General features: G+C 42.0%; 1 protein-coding gene across 6 annotated transcripts in view; it reads right to left on the bottom strand.

The window, feature by feature from the left end:
• ASCC2 (activating signal cointegrator 1 complex subunit 2) overlaps positions 1–21,097 on the bottom strand; it is an 85,607-nt gene that overhangs the window by 13,613 nt on the left and 50,897 nt on the right. For all 6 annotated transcript variants that reach the window (XM_056528688.1, XM_056528693.1, XM_056528691.1 and 3 more), the window contains exons 6-15: positions 19,593–19,660; positions 18,521–18,628; positions 18,326–18,438; positions 11,437–11,511; positions 9,610–9,717; positions 9,454–9,522; positions 5,930–6,004; positions 4,910–5,078; positions 4,465–4,673; positions 4,171–4,290 (exon numbers count right to left, since the gene is read on the bottom strand). In XM_056528688.1, coding sequence (XP_056384663.1) covers positions 4,171–4,290; positions 4,465–4,673; positions 4,910–5,078; positions 5,930–6,004; positions 9,454–9,522; positions 9,610–9,717; positions 11,437–11,511; positions 18,326–18,438; positions 18,521–18,628; positions 19,593–19,660 — 1,114 coding nt within the window. The remainder of the gene's footprint in view (positions 1–4,170; positions 4,291–4,464; positions 4,674–4,909; positions 5,079–5,929; positions 6,005–9,453; positions 9,523–9,609; positions 9,718–11,436; positions 11,512–18,325; positions 18,439–18,520; positions 18,629–19,592; positions 19,661–21,097) is intronic.

Raw genomic sequence — 21,097 nt, 5'->3', positions numbered from 1 at the left:
CCCATGTGTGGACATCAAGTGCTCTGCTGGCGCACTACAATGCTCAGAAGAGAAGGAGCACCATTGAGCTTTTGGGAAAAAAAATTGTTTGGAATGGAAGTCAGGGGCCATGTGTGTTTACAAAGCCCCCCGTGGTGCCAGAACAGTAGACCCCCCCACATTTGACCCAATTTTGGAAACTACACCCCTCACAGAATTTAATAAGGGGTGCAGTGAGTATTTACATCCCACTGGCGTTTGACAGATCTTTGGAACAGTGGGCTGTGCAAATTAAAAATTAAATTTTTCATTTTCACGGACCACTGTTCCAAAAATCTGTCAGACACCTGTGGGGTGTAAATGCTCACTGTACCCTTTATTACATTCCGTGAGGGGTGTAGTTTCCAAAATGGGGTCACATGTGGATATTTCTGTACTCAGGAGAAATTGCGTTACAAATTTTGGGGGTCTTTTTTTCCTTGTGAAAATAAAAAGTATGGGGCAACACCAGCATGTTAGTGTAAAAAAATTAAAAAATTTACACTAACAAGCTGGTGTAGCCCCCAACTTTTCCTTTTCATAGGGGGTAAAAGGAGAAAAAGCCCCCCAAAATTTGTAGTGCAATTTCTCCCGAGTACGGAAATACCCCATATGTGGCCCTAAATTGTTTCCTTGAAATACGACAGGGCTCCGAAGTGAGAGAGCGCCATGCGCATTTGAAGACTAAATTAGGGATTGCATAGGGGTGGACATAGCGGTATTCTACACCAGTGATTCCCAAACAGGGTGTCTCCAGCTGTTGCTAAATTCCCAGCATGCCTGGACAGTCAGTGGCTGTCCGGAAATGGTGGGAGTTATTGTTTTGCTACAGCTGGAGGCTCCGTTTTGGAAACACTGCCATACAATACGTTTTTCATTTTTATTGGGGGGGGGGGGGGGGGGACGACAGTGTAAGGGGTGTATATGTAGTGTTTTACTCTTTATTATGTGTTAGTGTAGTTTTTTTAGGGTACATTCGCACTGGCGTGTTACGATGAGTTTCCCGCTAGGAGTTTGCGCTGCGGTGAAAAATTTGCTGCAGCCCAAACTTGAAGCAGGAAACTTACTGTAAACCTACCCTGTACCTTCACATGGGGGGGGGGGGGGGGCAGACCTCCAGCTGTTTCAAAACTACAACTCCCAGCATGTACTGACAGACCGTGCATGCTGGGAGTTGTACTTTTGCAACAGCTGGAGACACACTGGTTGGAAAACCTTCAGTTAGGTTCTGTTACCTAACCCAGCATTTTCCAACCAGTGTGCCTCCAGCTGTTGCAAAACTATAACTCCCAGCATGTACTGATTGCCGAAGGGCATGCTGGGAGATGTAGTTGTGCAATAGCTGGAGGTAAGCAACTACAACTCCCAGCATGCCGAGACAGCCGTTTGCTGTTTGGTCTTGCTGGGATTTAAAGTTTTGCAACATCTGGAGGGCTACAGTTTTAGAGAACACTGCAAAGTGATCTCCAAACTGTGGTCCTCTAGCTGTTGCAAAACTACAAATCCCAGCATGCCAAGACAGCAAACAGTTGTTTGGGCATGCTAGGAGTTGTAGTTTTGCAAGATCTGGAGGGCTACAGTTTAGAGACCACTATATAGTGGTCTCAAACTGTAGCCCTCCAGCTGTTGCAAAAGTACATATTCCAGCATGCCCAAACAGCTGTCTGGGCATGCTGGGAGTTGTAGTTTTGCAACATCTGGAGGGCTACAGTTAGAGACCACTATATAATGGTCTCAAACTGTACCCTCCAGATGTTGCTAGGCAACTCACCGGCTTCCGTCGGATCCAGCCACCCGCAGCCTCCGTTGCCCGCCCGGATGGGTAAGTGGATCTTCGGCGCCGGTCCCCGTCGTTTCCCCGTCCTGCTTGCCTATTGTGGGTGGGCAGACAGAACGGGGAAAACGAAAGTTAACCCCCCCGCCCCTGATCTGCTATTTGTGGTCGCGTCCAGACCACCAATAGCAGGGATAGGAGGGGTGGCACCCCTGCCACCTCACTCCTATCGCTTCAGGGGGATTGTGGGTGTCTTAGACAACCGCGATCCCCCTTATATTCCGGGTCACCGGGTCACCATAGACCCGCAATGACCCGGAATCGCGCAAATCGCAAGTGTGAATTCACTTGCGATTTGCCGTGATAGCCGACATGGGGGGGGTCTGATGACCCCCTGGGCGTTTGCACGGGATGCCTGCTGAATGATTTCAGCAGGCATCCCGGTGCGATCCCCGCCCGGCAGGAGCCGGAATTCTCCATGACGTACGCGTACGTCATGGGTCCTTAAGTACCAGGGTGTCATGATGTACGCGTACGTCAAGGGTCCTTAACCCCTTAACCACGCAGGACGTAAATGTACGTCCTGGTGATGTGGTACTTAACGCACCAGGACGTACATTTACGTCCTGAGCATAACTGCGGGCATCGGAGCGATGCCGGCATCATGCACGGCAGGTCCCGGCGATCCCGCGGATGTCCGCCATTAACCCCTCAGATGCCGTGATCAATACAGATCACGGCATCTGCAGCATCGCGGTCACTTAACAGGATGATGGGATCGCCCGCAGCGCTGCCACGGCGATCTGATCATCCTGCACGGCAGACGGAGGTCCCCTCACCTGCCTCCGCTGTCTTCCGGGAGTCTTCTGCTCTGATCTGCCTTCCCGCAGACCAGAGCAGAAGATGACCAATAACCCTGATCAGTGCTATGTCCTATACATAGCACTGAACAGGATTAGCAATCGAATGGTTGCTATAAATAGTCCCCTATGGGGACTATAAGAGTTTAAAAATAAAAGTATTTTATATACATATTTGGTATGCTATTAAAATAAAATGTAAATGATTCCGTACGGTGAACGGCATGAACGTAAAAAAAAAATTAAAAAAAATAAATAAAAAGTCCAAAATAGCTGCTTTTTTTTAAATAACATTTTATTCCCAAAAAAATTAATAAAAAATGTAGTAAAAGTATTGTATAAGCATATATATAAAAAGTACAGATCTTGGCGCAAAAAATTAGCCCTCATACCACCGCTTATAAGGAAAAATTAAAAAGTTATAGGTCTTCAAAATAGCACTAATTTTGTTTAAAAGTTTGCGATTTTTTTTTTAAGCGCAACAGTAATAGAAAAGTGTATAATCATGGGTACCATTTTAATCGTATTGACCCAGAGAAAAACACACGTCATTTTTACCATAAATTGTACGGCGTGAAAACAAAACCTTCCAAAATTTGCAAAATTGCGGTTTTCTTTTTAATTTCCCCACACAAATAGTATTTTTTTGGTTGCGCCATACATTTTATTGTAAAGTGAGTGATGGCATTACAACGGACAACTGCTCGTGCAAAAAAAAAAGAAAACCATTTCCAAAAAGAAAACCCATTTCCTCTGTAGTATTCAGCAGCTAATAAGTACTGGAAGGATTAAGATTTTTTAATAGAAATGATTAATAGAACTTTTTAACTTTCTGGCACCAGTTGATATAAAAAAAAAAATTAAAAAAAAAGTTTTCCACGGGAGTACCCCTTTAAGGTGAAAATGGGCCGAGTCCCTACATAAAAAATATCATATATTTATTTATATTTCTTTTTTCAAATTTTTTGTGTGGAAAAATAAATACATTTCCGCCAAAAATTACATGTCAACTTTATTTTGTAGGTCAGTAATGGCATAATCAATTTTTCTTAAAGGGGTATTCCGGCTTTATACATCTTATCCCCTATCCAATAGATATATGAAACATCACTGCCCTCTATTCACGCCCCCTCCCATAGATATGAATGGAGGGGCGTGGTGTGATGTCACTAGGGGGCAAGGCCGCGACATCACGTCACCTTCTCTGAGGCAGTGCCCGGCACAGAATGCCAGAGGCTGCACAGAGATCGCGGGGGTCCTCAGTGGCGGGACCCCTGCGATCATACATCTTATCGCCTATTCTTTGGATACCCCTTTAACTACTTCATTGCTTTGCTGCATCGTACTCTAAGACCCATAACTTTTCTTTTAAATATATTTTTAGAGATGGTATAATTCACAATGTGTGATAACATGTTAAAATCTCAGCTACTCTACTGGTATTGTAATATGTTGTTAATTATCCATAGTTTATCTGCCCTGTGTGAACATACTTTAAATGTAATAAGAATTCTCTACCTTCTTCCTTTCCAGATCCTTGAAGTGTCCACAACATCTCTGCTGAAAACATCAAATTCGTCATCTGCAAAAATATTTGACCGCGAGGTGACAAGGGGACAGGGATCTACCTGTACCTGCCTACAAAGTAAAGAACATATATATCAAGAGTTTGTAATGCAACATTAATAATCAGAAGGCAAGGCAAATGACATCAAGATTATATATACATGATTTTATCCCTTTAATATCACTTGCGTAGATGCATAAAACATAAGAATGACTATTCTGTTGAAACTCAACTAAAAACAGTACCTAGGCATGGAACGGTCTAGTTTTTGCAGACATGGCGACAAGTTTTCCTCCAGCAGGTGGTTGATAACACTTTCAGGATTGTGCCCATATTCTTCAAGACATCTTAAGATAAAACCTTCACCCAAGTCAGGAAGCAGATCTTTCACCTGTGATACTAAAGAGTCCCGCTCAACACTGCTAACAAGTGGAACAGCGGTAGCACCTGCGCACTAAGTGAAAAAGTTCATTAATTCATTAAAGATACCAGAAAACCTAGACAGAAATAATATTACATAGAGATAACAAAATAAGATTAATGCTTATGAAGAAATATAAAATCTCATCCCTTCCCCAATATCGCGCCACACCCCTACCCCTTAATTCCCTGGTTGAACTTGATGGACATATGTCTTTTTTCGACCGTACTAACTATGAAACTATGAAACATAAGAGTCTGAATGCTCACTTCAGGTTCTTCAGGGTAATGGGAGTTCTGTTCACTGCTGGCACATGCCCCTTCTATGCTTCTGTCAGGAGTAGTCCGAGGTGGTGGTACAGAATGCGCCTTGGGTCTACGGACTTCTGTCCATGCACTCTGGACACCATTTAACAAATACCTGGTACGCGTTTCATCACTAATTTAAGGGTTAAGGGCCACTCAACAAGAAAGAGCATACACTACATTAATACTACTAATATAAGTGTACATAAAGGATACAGAGAAGGGGAGAAAGAGCATACACTACATTAATACTACTAATATATGTGTACATAAAGGATACAGAGAAGGGGAGAAAGAGCATACACTACATTAATACTACTAATATAAGTGTACATAAAGGATACAGAGAAGGGGAGAAAGAGCATACACTACATTAATACTACTAATATAAGTGTACATAAAGGATACAGAGAAGGGGAGAAAGAGCATACACTACATTAATACTACTAATATAAGTGTACATAAAGGATACAGAGAAGGGGAGAAAGAGCATACACTACATTAATACTACTAATATAAGTGTACATAAAGGATACAGAGAAGGGGAGAAAGAGCATACACTACATTAATACTACTAATATAAGTGTACATAAAGGATACAGAGAAGGGGAGAAAGAGCATACACTACATTAATACTACTAATATAAGTGTACATAAAGGATACAGAGAAGGGGAGAAAGAGCATACACTACATTAATACTACTAATATATGTGTACATAAAGGATACAGAGAAGGGGAGAAAGAGCATACACTACATTAATACTACTAATATATGTGTACATAAAGGATACAGAGAAGGGGAGAAAGAGCATACACTACATTAATACTACTAATATAAGTGTACATAAAGGATACAGAGAAGGGGAGAAAGAGCATACACTACATTAATACTACTAATATATGTGTACATAAAGGATACAGAGAAGGGGAGAAAGAGCATACACTACATTAATACTACTAATATATGTGTACATAAAGGATACAGAGAAGGGGAGACTTGTTGTAGCAAGTTGATGTCATCCGCTACTGGAAACAGCTCATCATAGTCACACAAAAACCTAGATATCAAATGCATTAAACATTAGATGTTAATAGTGAAAAAGCAACTGGATAGGTATAGAGACGATACAAAAAGCTATAAAAATAATGATAATATCATTGGCCCAAATGTATCCATCTGCCTGAAACCTAAACAGTCTGGCTTTGTCCATAACAACTAATAACAGCTCAGCATTCATTTTTCCAGAGCTCAATAAGATATGAAAGCAGAGCTGTGATTGGTTGTTATGGGCAAAATTTTATGCAATTTGTAACAAAAATACACGCACATGCTGTACACATATTACATGTCTTAGACACTTCTTGCGCCTTGTTTGACCAGGGACATGGCTTTGCTGGAAAGGGTAAAGACTTAAGTATCCAAAGATGCACCCCATTTGTCATACAGCATGAGCCACTGAAAATATGTCAATCCTTTAGACTGGGTAGTTTACATAAATTCTAACATATAAATCACATATGAAAATATTGTGATGCCTAGCAGTGCCACTCAATAAATAGGCAACAAAATGACACATAGCGTGTAACATTAATAATACAAAAGGTATGCATATAAAAAATTATTACAGAAAGGAAGAGAAGAGAAGAAAAAACATGGAGGGCAAGGAGGGTGCAGAAAGCATCAGTATAGGTCTCCGAAGATGTGGGTCAAGGTGGATGCTTAGCAGGCACTTTAAGTGCCCCCCAAGGTGCACCTAAATGTAAACTGACGGCAGCATCACCCGCACTAACTTGACTATTCAGGATAATATTGTGGGTGATGCTATTATGCAGTTTTCTGTTTCAAAATCCACTGGGACTTCTTCATCCACTGGGGGTGTTTCCCAGCATTTGGTGCACAGTTCTGCCTGTCCACACCGGCCCAGTGATACAGCCCCCTTGATAAATATTAATTTTCCTTGCTTTAGCACATCACCGATAGATGCTTAATCTGGTGCTGTGCCACTCCCCTCAGTGTAGTGGAGATGAGGCTTATGTGCACTGGGACAACAGGTCGAATGTAAGGCTAATGTCATAGCAAATATCTGCGGCAAAAACTATGAATATTTATCAGGTGGAACAATCCACCTGCTGGACAGAGACATATTTAGTATGAAGTACATTAGGAACATATGAGAATCACTAGTTCCAAAAAGGCATCAATACCCCTGTGAACTGAAGATAGCTATCATAAGACCAGAACCAGATTCATATCTACAGGTGGATATTTGAAGCATCAATGTCCCGATGATGAAAAGAGGAGCAGGAAGTGTGGTGAACATTAAATACAATAAACCTGTTTATTGACCCATGGTCAACAGTGGATGCAACCTTTCTACAGCATCACGCCGTCATTCTCAAGCACGTAGAACGGCATGGCGCTGTCGAAACGTTGCATCCACTGTTGACCATGGGCCAATAAACAGGTTTATTCACTTACTCCTGGAGTGCTGTTGGATCTTAATTCTCAGTCTGCGACTAGGACTTAACTTGTGTCTGCATGCCCCCTGCACCTTGGTTTATCTACATCATTCATCTGGTTGTGCTGCTTCTGCCGTCGGTATCCATTACATAGAACAGATAGAACATCATTAGAACAAGAAGTCCCGTCATCCGACCGCTCATCAGTGGGCTTGTTGGTCCCCTGCCTATCAGCTATTGCTGGCCTATTCTGTGGTAGGGCATTCTAGAAAACCCTTTTGAAAAGGGGAACTCTTATCTTATATCTTATCCCCTATGCACAGGAATGGGGATAAGTATTTGATCGCGGGGATAACACCACTGGCACCCCTGCAATCTCCTGCCCGGTGATGGATAACTGTCGACCACCGCACGGTAGTTGACACGACCCTACCATGTATCTCTATGGGAAAGCCGGAATCAACAACAGCCGCTCTGAGCAAGAGCCAGTGTTCTAAAAAACAAAGCTTCAGAACACCTGCAACAGTGAAGCCTGGAACAAGTGCTTTGCACAAGTCATAGTAGTAGTTTTAACATTTTAGCAGGCTTATAGTAAAAAGACAGGGAGATACGAATATTTAATGCCCCTGCCATTAAAGGGGTACTCCACTGCCCCAGCGTTCGGAACATTTTGTTCTGAGCGTTTAGAGCAGGCGGCGGGGGTTGTGACTTCACGCCACCTCAATGCAAGTCTACGTGATGGGGCGTGGCGGCCGCTGCCATGCCCCCTCCCATAGACTTGATTGAGGGGGTGTGGCATGATGTCTCAAGGGCGTGGCAGTGGCATCACGTCCCCCGCTGCCCGCACCCAGCATTCAAGGGGATAAGATGTCTGGGGCAGAGTACCCCTTTAAGTATGCAAGTCACAGGATCCTAGTAAAGCGCACATACTTTGCACATAATATAATGCCGTTTGCACCCCTCTGACAGGGTAACTAGACCGTGATCAACCTCCTTTCTACATATACCGTATATACTCGAGTATAAGCCGACCTGAATATAAGCCGAGGCCCCTAATTTCACTCCAAGTGAAAAAAAGTTAGACTCGACTATAAGCCTAGGGTGGGAAATACATCATCCCCCCCCTCTGTCATCATCCAGACCCCCGTCATTAACACCTCTGTCATCATCACCATGTCATTACCCCCCCCCCCCCCCCACTTCATCATCACCGCCTGTCAATCCCTTCAATGAGTGGTCTTCAACCTGTGGACCTCCAGATGTTGCAAAACTAAACTCCCAGCATGCCCGGAAAGCAATCTGCTGTCCCGGCATGCTGGGAGTTGTAGTTATTAAACATCTGGAGGTCCGCAGGTTGAAGACCACTGCCGGGCCTTCGTCATAATCCAGACCCCCCCCCCCCCCCCCTTTAGTTTTCTACCCACCTCCCCTCGGTTGCCTTGACGACGACGCACAGGGACGTTCATGCGCAGGGATGTCCCCAAGCGTCGTCGTCAAGGCAACGTCACTAGTCCGGGGCCGGCCTGGAGTGGAGAAGAGGGCCTACTGGTGAAGATGAACAGCCCGGAACGACTAACCCTCCCCACCGGACGGTCCCTGCAGCATAGATGGCCCGGACCAGATCACCCTTCCTTCCCACCGAGGGGAGGTGAGTAGAAACCTAAAGGGGGGGGGGGGGGTCTGAATGATGACAAAGGCCCGGTAGTGGTCTTCAACCTGCGGACCTCCAGATGTTTCAAAACTACAACTCCCAACATGCCCCGACAGCCGATTGCTGTCCGGGCATGCTAGGAGTTGTAGTTTTGCAATATCTGGAGGTCCGCAGGTTGAAGACCACTGAGAAGGGATTGACAGGCGGAGAGTTCACTCGAGTATACCGTAAGCCGAGGGGGGCATTTTCAGCACGAAAAATCATGCTGAAAAAAACTCTGCTTATACTCGAGTATATACGGTAACCTCATTATGGTGTACTGTACATAGATTTGTTTTTATTTTGCTAAACCTGGCAGAAGATACAGTTTTATTACAGTAATGAAAATACCCTTACCTTCTCTCTGGAAGTAGATTTGTTAATATTTGTAAGAATTCTTCCACATAGGGTTGAATGTTTTCTGCTCTGAAAAACATAACAGACACATGGGTTTGACACTGGTCTACAATAGAAGAATGAATGCTGGTGGTAGCACAAAACTGTTACATTTACCTGTGCTCAAGGATAGGCTGTAGACATGTATTGCTGATGATGATATGAGAGATTTCTAATAACTTCTTCCGGGAGTGAGACAGTCTCCTCCACAGATCGAGCTGAATGCTAGCAGCACAAAATTTAATTGACAAGTGAATACCATTTTAAATTGTGAATCCTCACCATGTGCAGATATATTTAGACATAGGCTTATGCTTACTGTGTCAACATAGTGACTGCCTAGTACGGTATGTTAATACTACTTAACCCCTTAAGGACCAAGCGTTTTTCCAGTGTTTGCACTTTTGTTTTTTCCTCCTTACATTTCAAAATTCATAACCCTTTCAATTTTGCACCTAAAAATCCATGAGGGTTTTTTTTGCACCACCACTTCTACTTTGTAATGACAGTCATTTTACAATGACAAAAAAATGACAATGACAAAAAAAAAATCATTGTGTGACAAAATTGAAGAAAAAAAAAGCTATTTTTTAGCTTTTGGGGGCTTCCGTTCCTACGCAGTACGTTTTTCAGTAAAAATGACACTATCTTTATTCTGTATGTCCATACGATAAAAATGAAATCCTACTTATATAGGTTTGATTCTGTCATAGTTCTAGAAAAAAAATCATAACTACATGCACAAAAATGTATATGTTTAAAATTGTCATCTTCTGACCCCTATAACTTTTTTATTTTTCCACGAACTGGCCGGTATGAAGGCAAATTTTTTGCGCCATGTTCTGAAGTTTGTATCGGTATCATTTTTGTTTTGATCGGACTTTGTGATCGCTTCTTTTTTCATTTTTATGGTATAAAAAGTGACCAAAAATATGCTACTTTGGAATGTTTTTGCGTGTACGCCATTGACCGTGTGGTTTAATTAACAAGGTTTTTATGATTCAGACATTTACGCACGCGGCAATACCACAAATGTTTGTTCTTATTTACCCACTTTTTTGTAAATGGGAAAAGGGGGGTGATTCTGATTTTTATTATTAGGGAAGGGGTTAAATCACATTTATTAACTTTTTTTTTTTTAATACTTTTACCTCTAGGGGCTGTAATAATGCATACACTGATTGCAGGCACTGTTCAATGCATTGCCATGGGAATGCATTGATCAGTGTTTTGTGCGCTTGATTGCTCAAGCCTGGATTCCAGGTTTGTAGCAATCAAATGCCGATCGGGCAGCTGGGAAGAAGGTAAGGCACCTCCCACTGTCCTCTCAGCTGTTCGGGACGCTGCGATTTCACCACGGCGGTCCCGTACAGCTCCACTCGGCAGTGAACTCCGAAGCTTCACAGATCGGGAGCCGGCCACGGACGTAGAATACATCCGTGGTCCTTAAGGGGTTAATTCTCAGGGCCACATCTTCGTGACTATTTGTAATGCAGGTCAAATCTTAACACGCATTCCTACAGTAGTTTGCTGGGTGTGCATACAGCCTTACACCCGTCAATTAGATTACGGCATAAGGTAATAATTACACCTGTTATGTAGCACTACTATATATAATTCTAGGGACTAACTATGAAACCAGCCATTTGAATTTAGACAGTTTCTTACTAAAGGATACCATAGTGTTACCAAGGATTTGTATTCAAAGTACATATTTACGAAAAAGGGAAACCACAACAACAAGGTTTCCTTTACTGACGAACAAATCTGAAAATCTCTGCAAGGAGGAAGGAAGGGAGTTCAGTAGAAGACACACCAGGGCCTTTTTTATGTATTTACTAATTTTTTTTTTATTTACTACTTTTTTTTATTGGGCTTTTCCAGTGTATTTTGCTTGATAATCATTGCCCCATAGCTTCCATGCCATTAGATACTTCTATGTACCTCTTCTCCTGAAATGTCCTTTTTATTATTGCAGATTCAATCTCTGTGCAGCACAGTTCATAAAAAGAGCTCATGCTGAAAAGAACAAAACAATTACAATTATCATCAAGCAGAGTTTCAGTTTATTTCACATTTTATTTTTCTATATATACCAAATTATGTACCAGAACATTCATAGCTACTGGTTTGCTAGCCCAGTATAAATGGTAACATTTTTACATGTATTTACTTATTGGATACTAGTCATTGATATACACCGTGTGTTTGCTTTACATTTTTATTCTGCCTAGAAACATTAGAGCTTTCAAAGCAAGAGTGGGGGGGACTCACTAAGCAATGGAGTAAAGCAGGAATTGAAGGGGTTGTGGTAATCCATAAAAAAAAAAAATAATAATAATTATAATAATATATATATATATATATATATATATATATATATATATATATATATATATATATATATATATATATATATATATATACATACATACATACACACACACACACACACACACACACACACAGTACACAAAAAGGGAGAGCAGCACATCCAGGTAAAATTTGTCAGGTGCAGGCAGGTCTAAGGGACCCTTGTTCAGAGTCCAAGGTAGATCCAAATAACAGAAGCAACCGCACGGGTCAACAGAAGTTGCAATTCAACAAGAAGTAGATAAGAAGCTTACAGTAAATATTTCATCTACTGTACTCTCAGACCAACAATTAGAGCTACTATCTAAGGGTCTTAGCTTTTGTCCCAATGCTGCAACCGATTGGTTTCAGCTAGAATTGGACCTTATGTTTTGAAAAAAACATAAGTTTATGAAAAAATTGTATAAGGTCCAATTCTAGCTGAAACCAAATCGGTAATTTCAATCCTATTATCCAATCAAGTGCCTTAGACACATACTGCAATCTTGTTAAACAGGTAGTTTCAGTTATTAAATATACACTGTTAACACACAGGTACTCTAACTTGACACACCTTCAAATTATTGCTCTTAATTACCTTATCCATGACCAATCTGGTGGTGAAACCTGCAGACAAAAGGTGGAGCCATTGTGGTCATGGATCGGGGAAAATACATAAGGGAAGCTGAAAGACCACTCAATGATACATCTATATATTAGAGACTCAACTTTTATCCTGTACATACCATTACTCTGAAAATCAAGGCTGTCCTTGATAATGCATTACATGCATGTCTTATTGACAAAACATTGTATAACTACCTTTTGGTCACTCGTCCCATAACACCCATGTTATACTTGCTCCCAAAGATCCACAAGTCGCTGGTGGCCCCCCCGGGCAGGCCCATTGTCTCAGTTCGGGGGTCCATTATCAGCCACTTGTTGATCTTTGTGGAGCAAATCCTTCGTCCCAATGCCATAGGAGCAAAGTCGTACCTTCAAGACACTTCAGACATCTATATTCCATCGGGTTCCATTGTTGCCACCCTGGACGTCATCAGCCTGTACACCTCCATCCCACATGATGGCGGTGTGCAGGCTGTGAGGTCCAGTGTGGAACATGACTTTTCAGTAAACAAAACCGAGCTTATCATTTCTCTCCTTGAATGGATTTATTTTACAAAATTATAATTTTTTATTTAATGATACTTTTTTTTTCTTCAGACCTCCAGCACCGCCATTGGCACTAACATGGTGCCCACGTATGCAAACGTGTACATGGCAGTGCTGGAGGAAACGTACGTCTATGTGTCCCATTACTCCAGCTATTTGCTGGGGTGGTGGAGATACATGGACAACGTTTTTTATTTTCATTTGGACAAGGACCATGGAGGAACTTCATTGCTTCCATGGTTACCTGAATACAGTTAATGATTATATCCAGTTTACGTTAAATGCTTCATACACATCTGTTAATTTTCTCGACACACGTTTCCATTTCTGCCACCCATCTGACTACTGATCTCTATGTTAAGACCACAGATTGCAATTCGGTTTTGCATTTTTCTAGCTGCCAAATGCTGTGGGCAAGGCGCATCATCAAGGCGGAGGTAAAGGTAGAACCAGGTTTAGACAAGATGGTCTTTAATTTTTCTAGACGTGGCTACCGTGGAATTTGCTTTTGAAAAGCAAGCCCAGGGTAGTAGCCATGGATAGAAGGAAGAGGATATGTGAACCTAGACACAAAATTACTCGACCCTGTGTTTCCTATGTTTCCACCTATGGAGAACACTCCCCAAAAAAAATTAAAAAAAAATCACTAGTGCCCTTAAATATTGGCACGTTTTATAGGCCAGTCTCCTTACTGTACCTGAATTTACTGAAAGACCTTATTTCATATAGGCATCCCCTGAACTTAAAGGGGTACTCCGCCCCCAGACATCTTATCCCCTATCCGAAGGATAGGGGATAAGATGTCAGATCGCCGCGGTCCCGCTGCTGGGGAGCCCCGGGATCCCCGCTGCGGCACCGCGCTATCATTACAGCACAGAGCGAGTTCGCTCTGTGCGTAATGATGGGCGATACAGGGGACGGAACAGCGTGACATCATGGCTCCGCCCCTCGTGACATCACGGCCCGTCCCCTTAATGCAAGTCTATGGCAGGGGGCGTGACGACCACCACGCCCCCTCCCATAGACTTGTATTGAAAGGGGCTGGCCGTGACGTCACGAGGGGTGGAGCCGTGATGTAACGATGCTCCGGCCCCTGTATTGCCCGTCATTACGTACAGAGCGAACTCGCTCTGCGCTGTAATGATAGCGGGGTGCCGCAGCGGGGATCCCGGGGCTCCGGCGATCTGACATCTTATCCCCTATCCTTTGGATAGGGGATAAGATGTCTAGGGGCGGAGTACCCCTTTAAAGGGACAAACTAGTGAAGAGTGATGCATCTTTGAAAACATGTTCCCAGAGATTCCTGACAGTTAGGAATAAGGGCTCTTATCCCTGCTGTCAGTGTATAAATTGCAACTATATGGACCACAGGCAACATCCGACCACAGGTGACACATAGGTTGAAACATTACCTCACATGTAAATCTGACCACGTAGTCTATGTCTTGAAGTGCCCATGTAGTCTCCTCTACGTGGGAGAGACCACATGGGACTTTAAGACTAGATTTAATCAACATCGATATAGTATTCGCAAATGTTGCATGGACCTCCCAGTCTCCAAACATTTTGTTGAGGCTAATCATTGTGAAAGGGATCTTAAAGGAGTACTCCGCCCCTAGACATCTTATCCCCTTACCAAAGGATAGGGGATAAGATGTCTGATCGCGGGGGTCCTGCTGCTGGAGACCCCCGGGATCTCGGCTGCAGCACCAGTCATTACTGCACAGCGCAAACTCGCTATGTGCGTAATGACGGACGATACAGGGGCAGGAGCATCGTGACATCACGGCTCCGCCCCTTGTGACATCATGGCCCGCCCCTTTAATGCAAGTCTATGGGAGGGGGAGTGAACCCCGCTACGCCCCCTCCCATAGACTTTTATTGAGGGGGCGGGCTGTGACTTCACGATGCTCCGGCCCCTGTATTGACCATCATTACGCACAGAGAGAGTTTGCTCTATGCAGAAATAACAGAGGGGTGCTGCAGCCGAGATCCCGGTGGTCCCCAGCGGTGGGACCCCCGCAGTCAGACATCTTATGTCTAGGGGCGGAGTACCCCTTTAAATTTACATTAATAGATCATACACCACAGTTGAAACTGGGTGGTGACCGCACTGGTATCCTCAAACGGAGAGAACTTAAGTGGATCCACACGCTACAGACCCTTCGGCAAATGGGTCTGAATGTGGAGTTTACTGTGACCCCTCAGATTTATAATGCATGGTTGTTTTGGTTATTTTCTTTACAGCCATCTAGGGAGAGTAGATGTGCTTTCCATTTTTATGTTTATATTTGTTTTTTTTTTATGCGTTATATTGTTTTCCTCAGAAGCTTATGTAGTCCTATGTCCTTCATGCCATGCTATACATAGTATATGTGATTAGTGATCAATATCATGAATGTTTACTAATTATGAATTTGTTTTGCTTCTGTTTCTTTTAGGGTGAAGGTTGGGCTGGTGGCTAAGGCAACCCTTCAAGTTCATATATTTTTTTTTTTAGATTTGCTGTACATTTATTTTATTTTATTTAATAAACACACCTCATGGTACACACTTGGATGATCACTAGTTCTGTTGACCAATCGCATTCCTTAAAACTCCTTCATTTTATTTTTATACTTTTTTTATTTACTTTATTTTTTTGATCTTTATTTAGTATTAATATTTTTTGTTATTATCTTTATTCTTTAGACAAATTTAGTCAAGATTAATATACCCCGGTATGCCTGACTTATTGAGTGTGGCACCCCCGATACGACACACCAGGGGCCCCCCCCATTAGAGATGAGCGAACTTACAGTAAATTTGATTCGTCATGAACTTCTTGGATCGGTAGTTGACTTTAGTCTGCATAAATTAGTTCAGCTTTCAGGTGCTCTCGTGGGCTGGAAAAGGTGGATACAGTCCTAGGAGACTCTTTCCCAAGACTGTATCCACCTTTTCCAGCCCACCGGAGCACCTGAAAGCTGAACTAATTTATGCAGGATAAGTCAGCAACTGCCGAGCCGAGAAGTTCGTGACTAATCAAATTTACTGTAAGTTCGCTCAACTCTACCCCCCATTGTCACAATGCGAAACAGATTCTGACCCGGATCACAACATGGATTCTGTTGTGCCAGTCTTAGAAACGGGATTTGGACCGGATTGGGTTACCTCTGGTTAGTGGGATAATTCTTGTGCCATGGTGGTATGCTCCAAGTGTGGATGAGAAGGGGTTAAGTGAGGCATATCACTACTATATTGTATGCCTCTATAATGTGCCTATGGATTAATGTATCTGTACAGTGATCCCTCAATTTACAATGTCCTCAACATACACTAGTTTCAACATGCAATGGTCTTTTCTGGACAATCGTAACTTGAAACCAGACTCAACATACAATGCTACAGACAGTACAGATCTGCAAAACATAACAATGGCTCAAAGAACTGACCAATCAGAATGGGCATTTCACTGGTAAAACCCCTGTATTACTGAAGTGTATGCACTGACTGGTGTCTGGTAGCGCCTACAGTACAGGGTGGTACTACATGTTCTGTACTACAGAACCTGTGCCACAGTTAGATGCTCCTTTAGACACCAGGTGAGGGCGGCTCCATGTTACTTTTTTTAGGACAATGCGTGTTCTGTACAGGACCCTGAAGAAGCTCCTGTCCTCTACAGTGATTTACAGCTCCCAGCAGATCTTTCTTACTTTTATGTGTAGAAGCCAAAAAGTATTTCAAACATGGATCTTCACGGGCGCATAAACAGCAATGAATTAGGTGGATTTATGTGCTTGTAATAAATATCCACTATGAACTTGAGGACTTTTCCACCAAATTCATTGCTGTTTATGCGCCCGTGAAGATCCATGTTTGCAATACTTCTTGGCTTCTGCTGTTTGGACCGGTGACCCAGGATCGACCGGAGGATCGTGGCTGCTAACAGATCTTCCTTGATCAATTCGCCTCATGGTGTTGTGCCCTTAGCTCAACACATCCTGGTAAGTGTGACTCTCATTGCACTTATCCATCATCATAACGTATCACACTAGGGGCGCGTGTGCCTTTTTTCCTTTTTGTCCTTACTTTTATATGTAAGGATTTGCTTTATCTATATATTTATCTTATCTACTTATTTTTGTTTAATTCTCACTTTTTCCTATTTTTGGATGACATTTTGGTGGCTTCAGAACCAGTTACCAGGTTTCCATAGAGTTATGATCTCAACATACAATGGTTTCAACATACAATGGTCATCCTGGAACCGATTAATATTGTAACTTGAGGGACCACTGTATAGTCATACATTAGGACAGGTTTTCTGTCCCCTTAATATGGATTATCTGCTTTACTAGTTTTATTTTGCTTTCTTTATTGATCAGTATTCAGTTTGCACTGTTCAAATTTGGCCACAGTACACTCAGTTTCTTCTGAGCACATGCGTGCCTGAACATTGAGACTCCCGATCACGTGACCGCACGGATGCGTGTCACGTGACCGCAACTTACCGGAATGCTATTGGCCAGAATAATGCTGGCGTCTAATACACTCTGCGACGCAGTACACAGTTGCCCACGCTAACAAGCACCATGACACTTACATTACGAGTACTTTAGGTGAGTCTTGCCACATCCCTACTTTGCCTAATTGTTGCTCAATCTTCATCCAGCTGATGTTAATTATGAATCACAACTACCATTCTCTGCATTTCTTGTACTGTACATGGATACAGATTTTTAACCTTCACTCATTTATTGGATGTAATAATATATCCCTTAAACACTATTTTATACTGGTTTGTAATTTTACACTATTATTTACACTAGTTATTAAATTTTATGACCAATTATTGTAATTATGTATTGATTGAAACACTTTCATACACATATATATCTTGATTGTGATCACTGTCATTTGGCTTGAGAATGGTGAGAACCCTGAAACGTCGCACTTTTTTTTGCCGACTACTACTTTAATCAATGGTAATAATAAAAATGTTAGGCTGGCATTATAGTATATTTTTAAAAAAATGCTGGAATCACAATTCATGGTACAGGGAGATGTCATGCAGAATCAGTGGTGCTCCTCTTAAATTGGTTCAAGGTGCAAATGCAATATCAAGAGACAAGGTAAAAAGCGGCACTCACAACTGTGTCTTAAGCTTTGTGACAGGTGTTAGTTCAGGTCATAATACCCGTGGTCAGGCCAAGTTTTGTTGCCGTAATACAAACAAAAAAATGGGTTTGCAATACGCCAATGTAAAACTAGATGTATTGTTTAATTTAATATTAGGTTATAGGAAGCCCCCTGTCATTTTCCATACCTGCTGAGAAAGTTGTGTTTTTGGAGAGTTTCAGAAGCTACTGGAAAATTTTCAAGAAAAGCCCAAATTGTGCTAGAGGTGTCGCAGAGGTAAATAACTGCATCCTGCAGCTCCTGTGAATAGAAAATGTATAAAAGCTGTAATTGTAGCATGTCCAAAGAGAATATTATAAAATGCTTCCTCGGTATATAATACCTGCTCTGGCATATCCAGGGGTGTTGTCAGTTTCTGTCCTTCCAGCTTCAGGGGTTCTTTACCATCCTTCTGTTGAACCCCACAAACACTCATAATTGAGCTGAAAACCTTAGAAACACACAGTTAAAGCACAGGTTGTGCTTAGGCTACAAATTGATGTTTTAGCCTAGAAAACAACGGGGCAGATTTTCTATTACAAATACACAAGTATTTTGTCCCAATTTGTACAGAAAAACAGGCATACTTGTTATTCTCCATGCTTATGTGCTTAGACAATATTTTACACCCATCAAAGGAGGGTGTAGCCTTGCTGAAAGCATGTGTCTTTACTTGTAGAGTGTAGCTCAAACGCAAAACTGGGGAAGGTTTATCAAAACCTGTGTAGAGGAAAGTTGAACAGTTGCCCATAGCAATCAGATTGCTTCATTCATTTTTTTTTTAAAAGACCTTTGAAAAATAATAGACGTGATCTGATTGGTTGCTATGAGCAATTGGGCAACTTTCCTCTGCACAAGTTTTGATAAATCTCCCACACTGTGTGCCAAAACGTTGCCACAATTTTGGTGAAATTCTGGTACAGATTAAGACAAATAGGTGGTGTAAAGTTAGACAAAACTGTCTAAAGAAGCATTAAATTTATCATACAGCCTGAGCCACAGTGAAATTTAGTTCATTTTTAGATTTTCTAGTCTAAATGTATACTATCTAGGTATTAAGACAGTTCTAGTAAATCTGCCCCAATGATTGGTGAAGACCAACTATCAATCAGATTCTTACTCCCTTTCAGGATGTTCTAATAGGGAAACAAATAACACAAGGGGGTGTCATAACAAGTCTGTATCAATTATAGACACAGGAACAACTTTTTACTGATACTGTTATAGTAATTTTGAATATCTATTAAAAAACCTATGTTGTGTGTGATCTTACAGAGAAGTTGAATAATATGGGATAAGATTTAGTTAATGTTGTGGCACATTTATTGTAGGTTTTCCCTGCCTCACTACATGTGTGAAGTCATTTCTGAAACAGTAAGTATAAGAAACGCTAAAATATTTTTGTTATTTATTACTTGTAGTAATGTAGGCACACTCTCATCCAGATCCTGGTAATAGCTGGGTTGTTGCTGAAAAATATTACCTGATAAAAAAAAAAAATATATATATAAAAAATATATTATACAAAATTTATCAGGAACAAACAATTCACAAAGAACTTAAAAGGGAAACTCCCGTACTTAACTACATATCCCCTATTCTGCGGTTGAGGGGGTCAGACTGCTGGGATTCCCCCCCCCCCTACCCCCCAAGCTCTTGCCCGATGCCGCTCATGCACAAAGCACCCAGTGCTGACACCCCCCCCAATGCATTTCTATGGGAGAGATGGAGATAGACAAGCACTGTACTTGTGTATCTCAGGCTCTCCCATAGAGGTGCATGGAAACACGTGTCAACACAGCTCCGTGCATAAGAGCCAGGACACCGGGCACGAGATCGCTGGGAGTCCGAGTGGTCAGACGGTCAGACTCCCCACAATCAAACACTTATCCCCTATCCTGTCGATAGGGATAAGTAGTTAAGTACCGGAATTCCCCTTTAAAACAAAAATAAACAAAAAACACAGATTTTAAAGGCATAAGAAATGTAATTTTTGATGACAACAAGATGAGGCAAGAGACATGAAAAGGATTGACAAAAATAGTTTGAAGGGAATTTGTCATCTGTTTTATGATGTCTATACTGCGGGCAGAAAGGAACTGGTGCAGAGGACGGATTTCAGGGCCACTCTGATTTACTAGTCATTGGGGTGGGTCCCAGACGCTTTTTATTTTTTTATTTTATTTTTTTTAAACTGTGATTTCTCTGAAACATCTATGCATTTCAGAGTAAATCAGAGTGCCCCAAAACCCAGCTCCCTGCAACGCTTTCATGATGCCCGCGGTTTGGGCAGCATAAAACAGGTGACAGGTTCCCTTTAATGATAGGCCATATTCACACATCACTGTTCTTGTTACGATTTATTAAAGGGGTTATCCAGGAGAAAACTTTTTTTTAAATATATCAACTGGCTCCAGAAAGTTAAACAGATTTGTAAATTAGAGAATAAAAAAGATCACTAGCGCTGGATGGATCTGGTTTGATGTGTGATTGTACTGCTGCTTTACTATAAATGTGCTCCCCTATGGATGCACACTGTGTAGAAAGTAATATACCGAAAAATAATTGAATAGTAAGCGCTGTATTATACACATAAGTTACAAACTGACCTGTAGATAGTACGGTTGCTGATAAAAATCGGTGGTTGCGGTGTAAGTGTAATGATCCCACAGCAATGCTGTTACAGCGTGGTCGCTGTGTATTGCAGTGAAGGAGGTACCGCTCTGCAGATACGTGGGCTCCCTGAAGTGGTGTTCTAGAGGTTGCAAGTGGTTCTTACTGAATTGACTACCGGATGTAGCGGGTTACTTCTTTTAATGTTGTTTCCCAGAGTGTTACTTCATGAGGGGTCCGGTCTCTAGGAAGGAGCGTGGATTGCAGTGGGAATGCACCCCGGCCAGTGGCACCTCTACCAACTTGC

Source organism: Hyla sarda, chromosome 1, assembly GCF_029499605.1.
Source record: "Hyla sarda isolate aHylSar1 chromosome 1, aHylSar1.hap1, whole genome shotgun sequence".
NCBI classification, from domain to species: Eukaryota; Metazoa; Chordata; class Amphibia; order Anura; family Hylidae; genus Hyla; species Hyla sarda.
The sequence above is the reverse complement of the archived record's forward strand: the minus strand, read 5'-3'. Positions and strand labels throughout refer to the sequence as shown.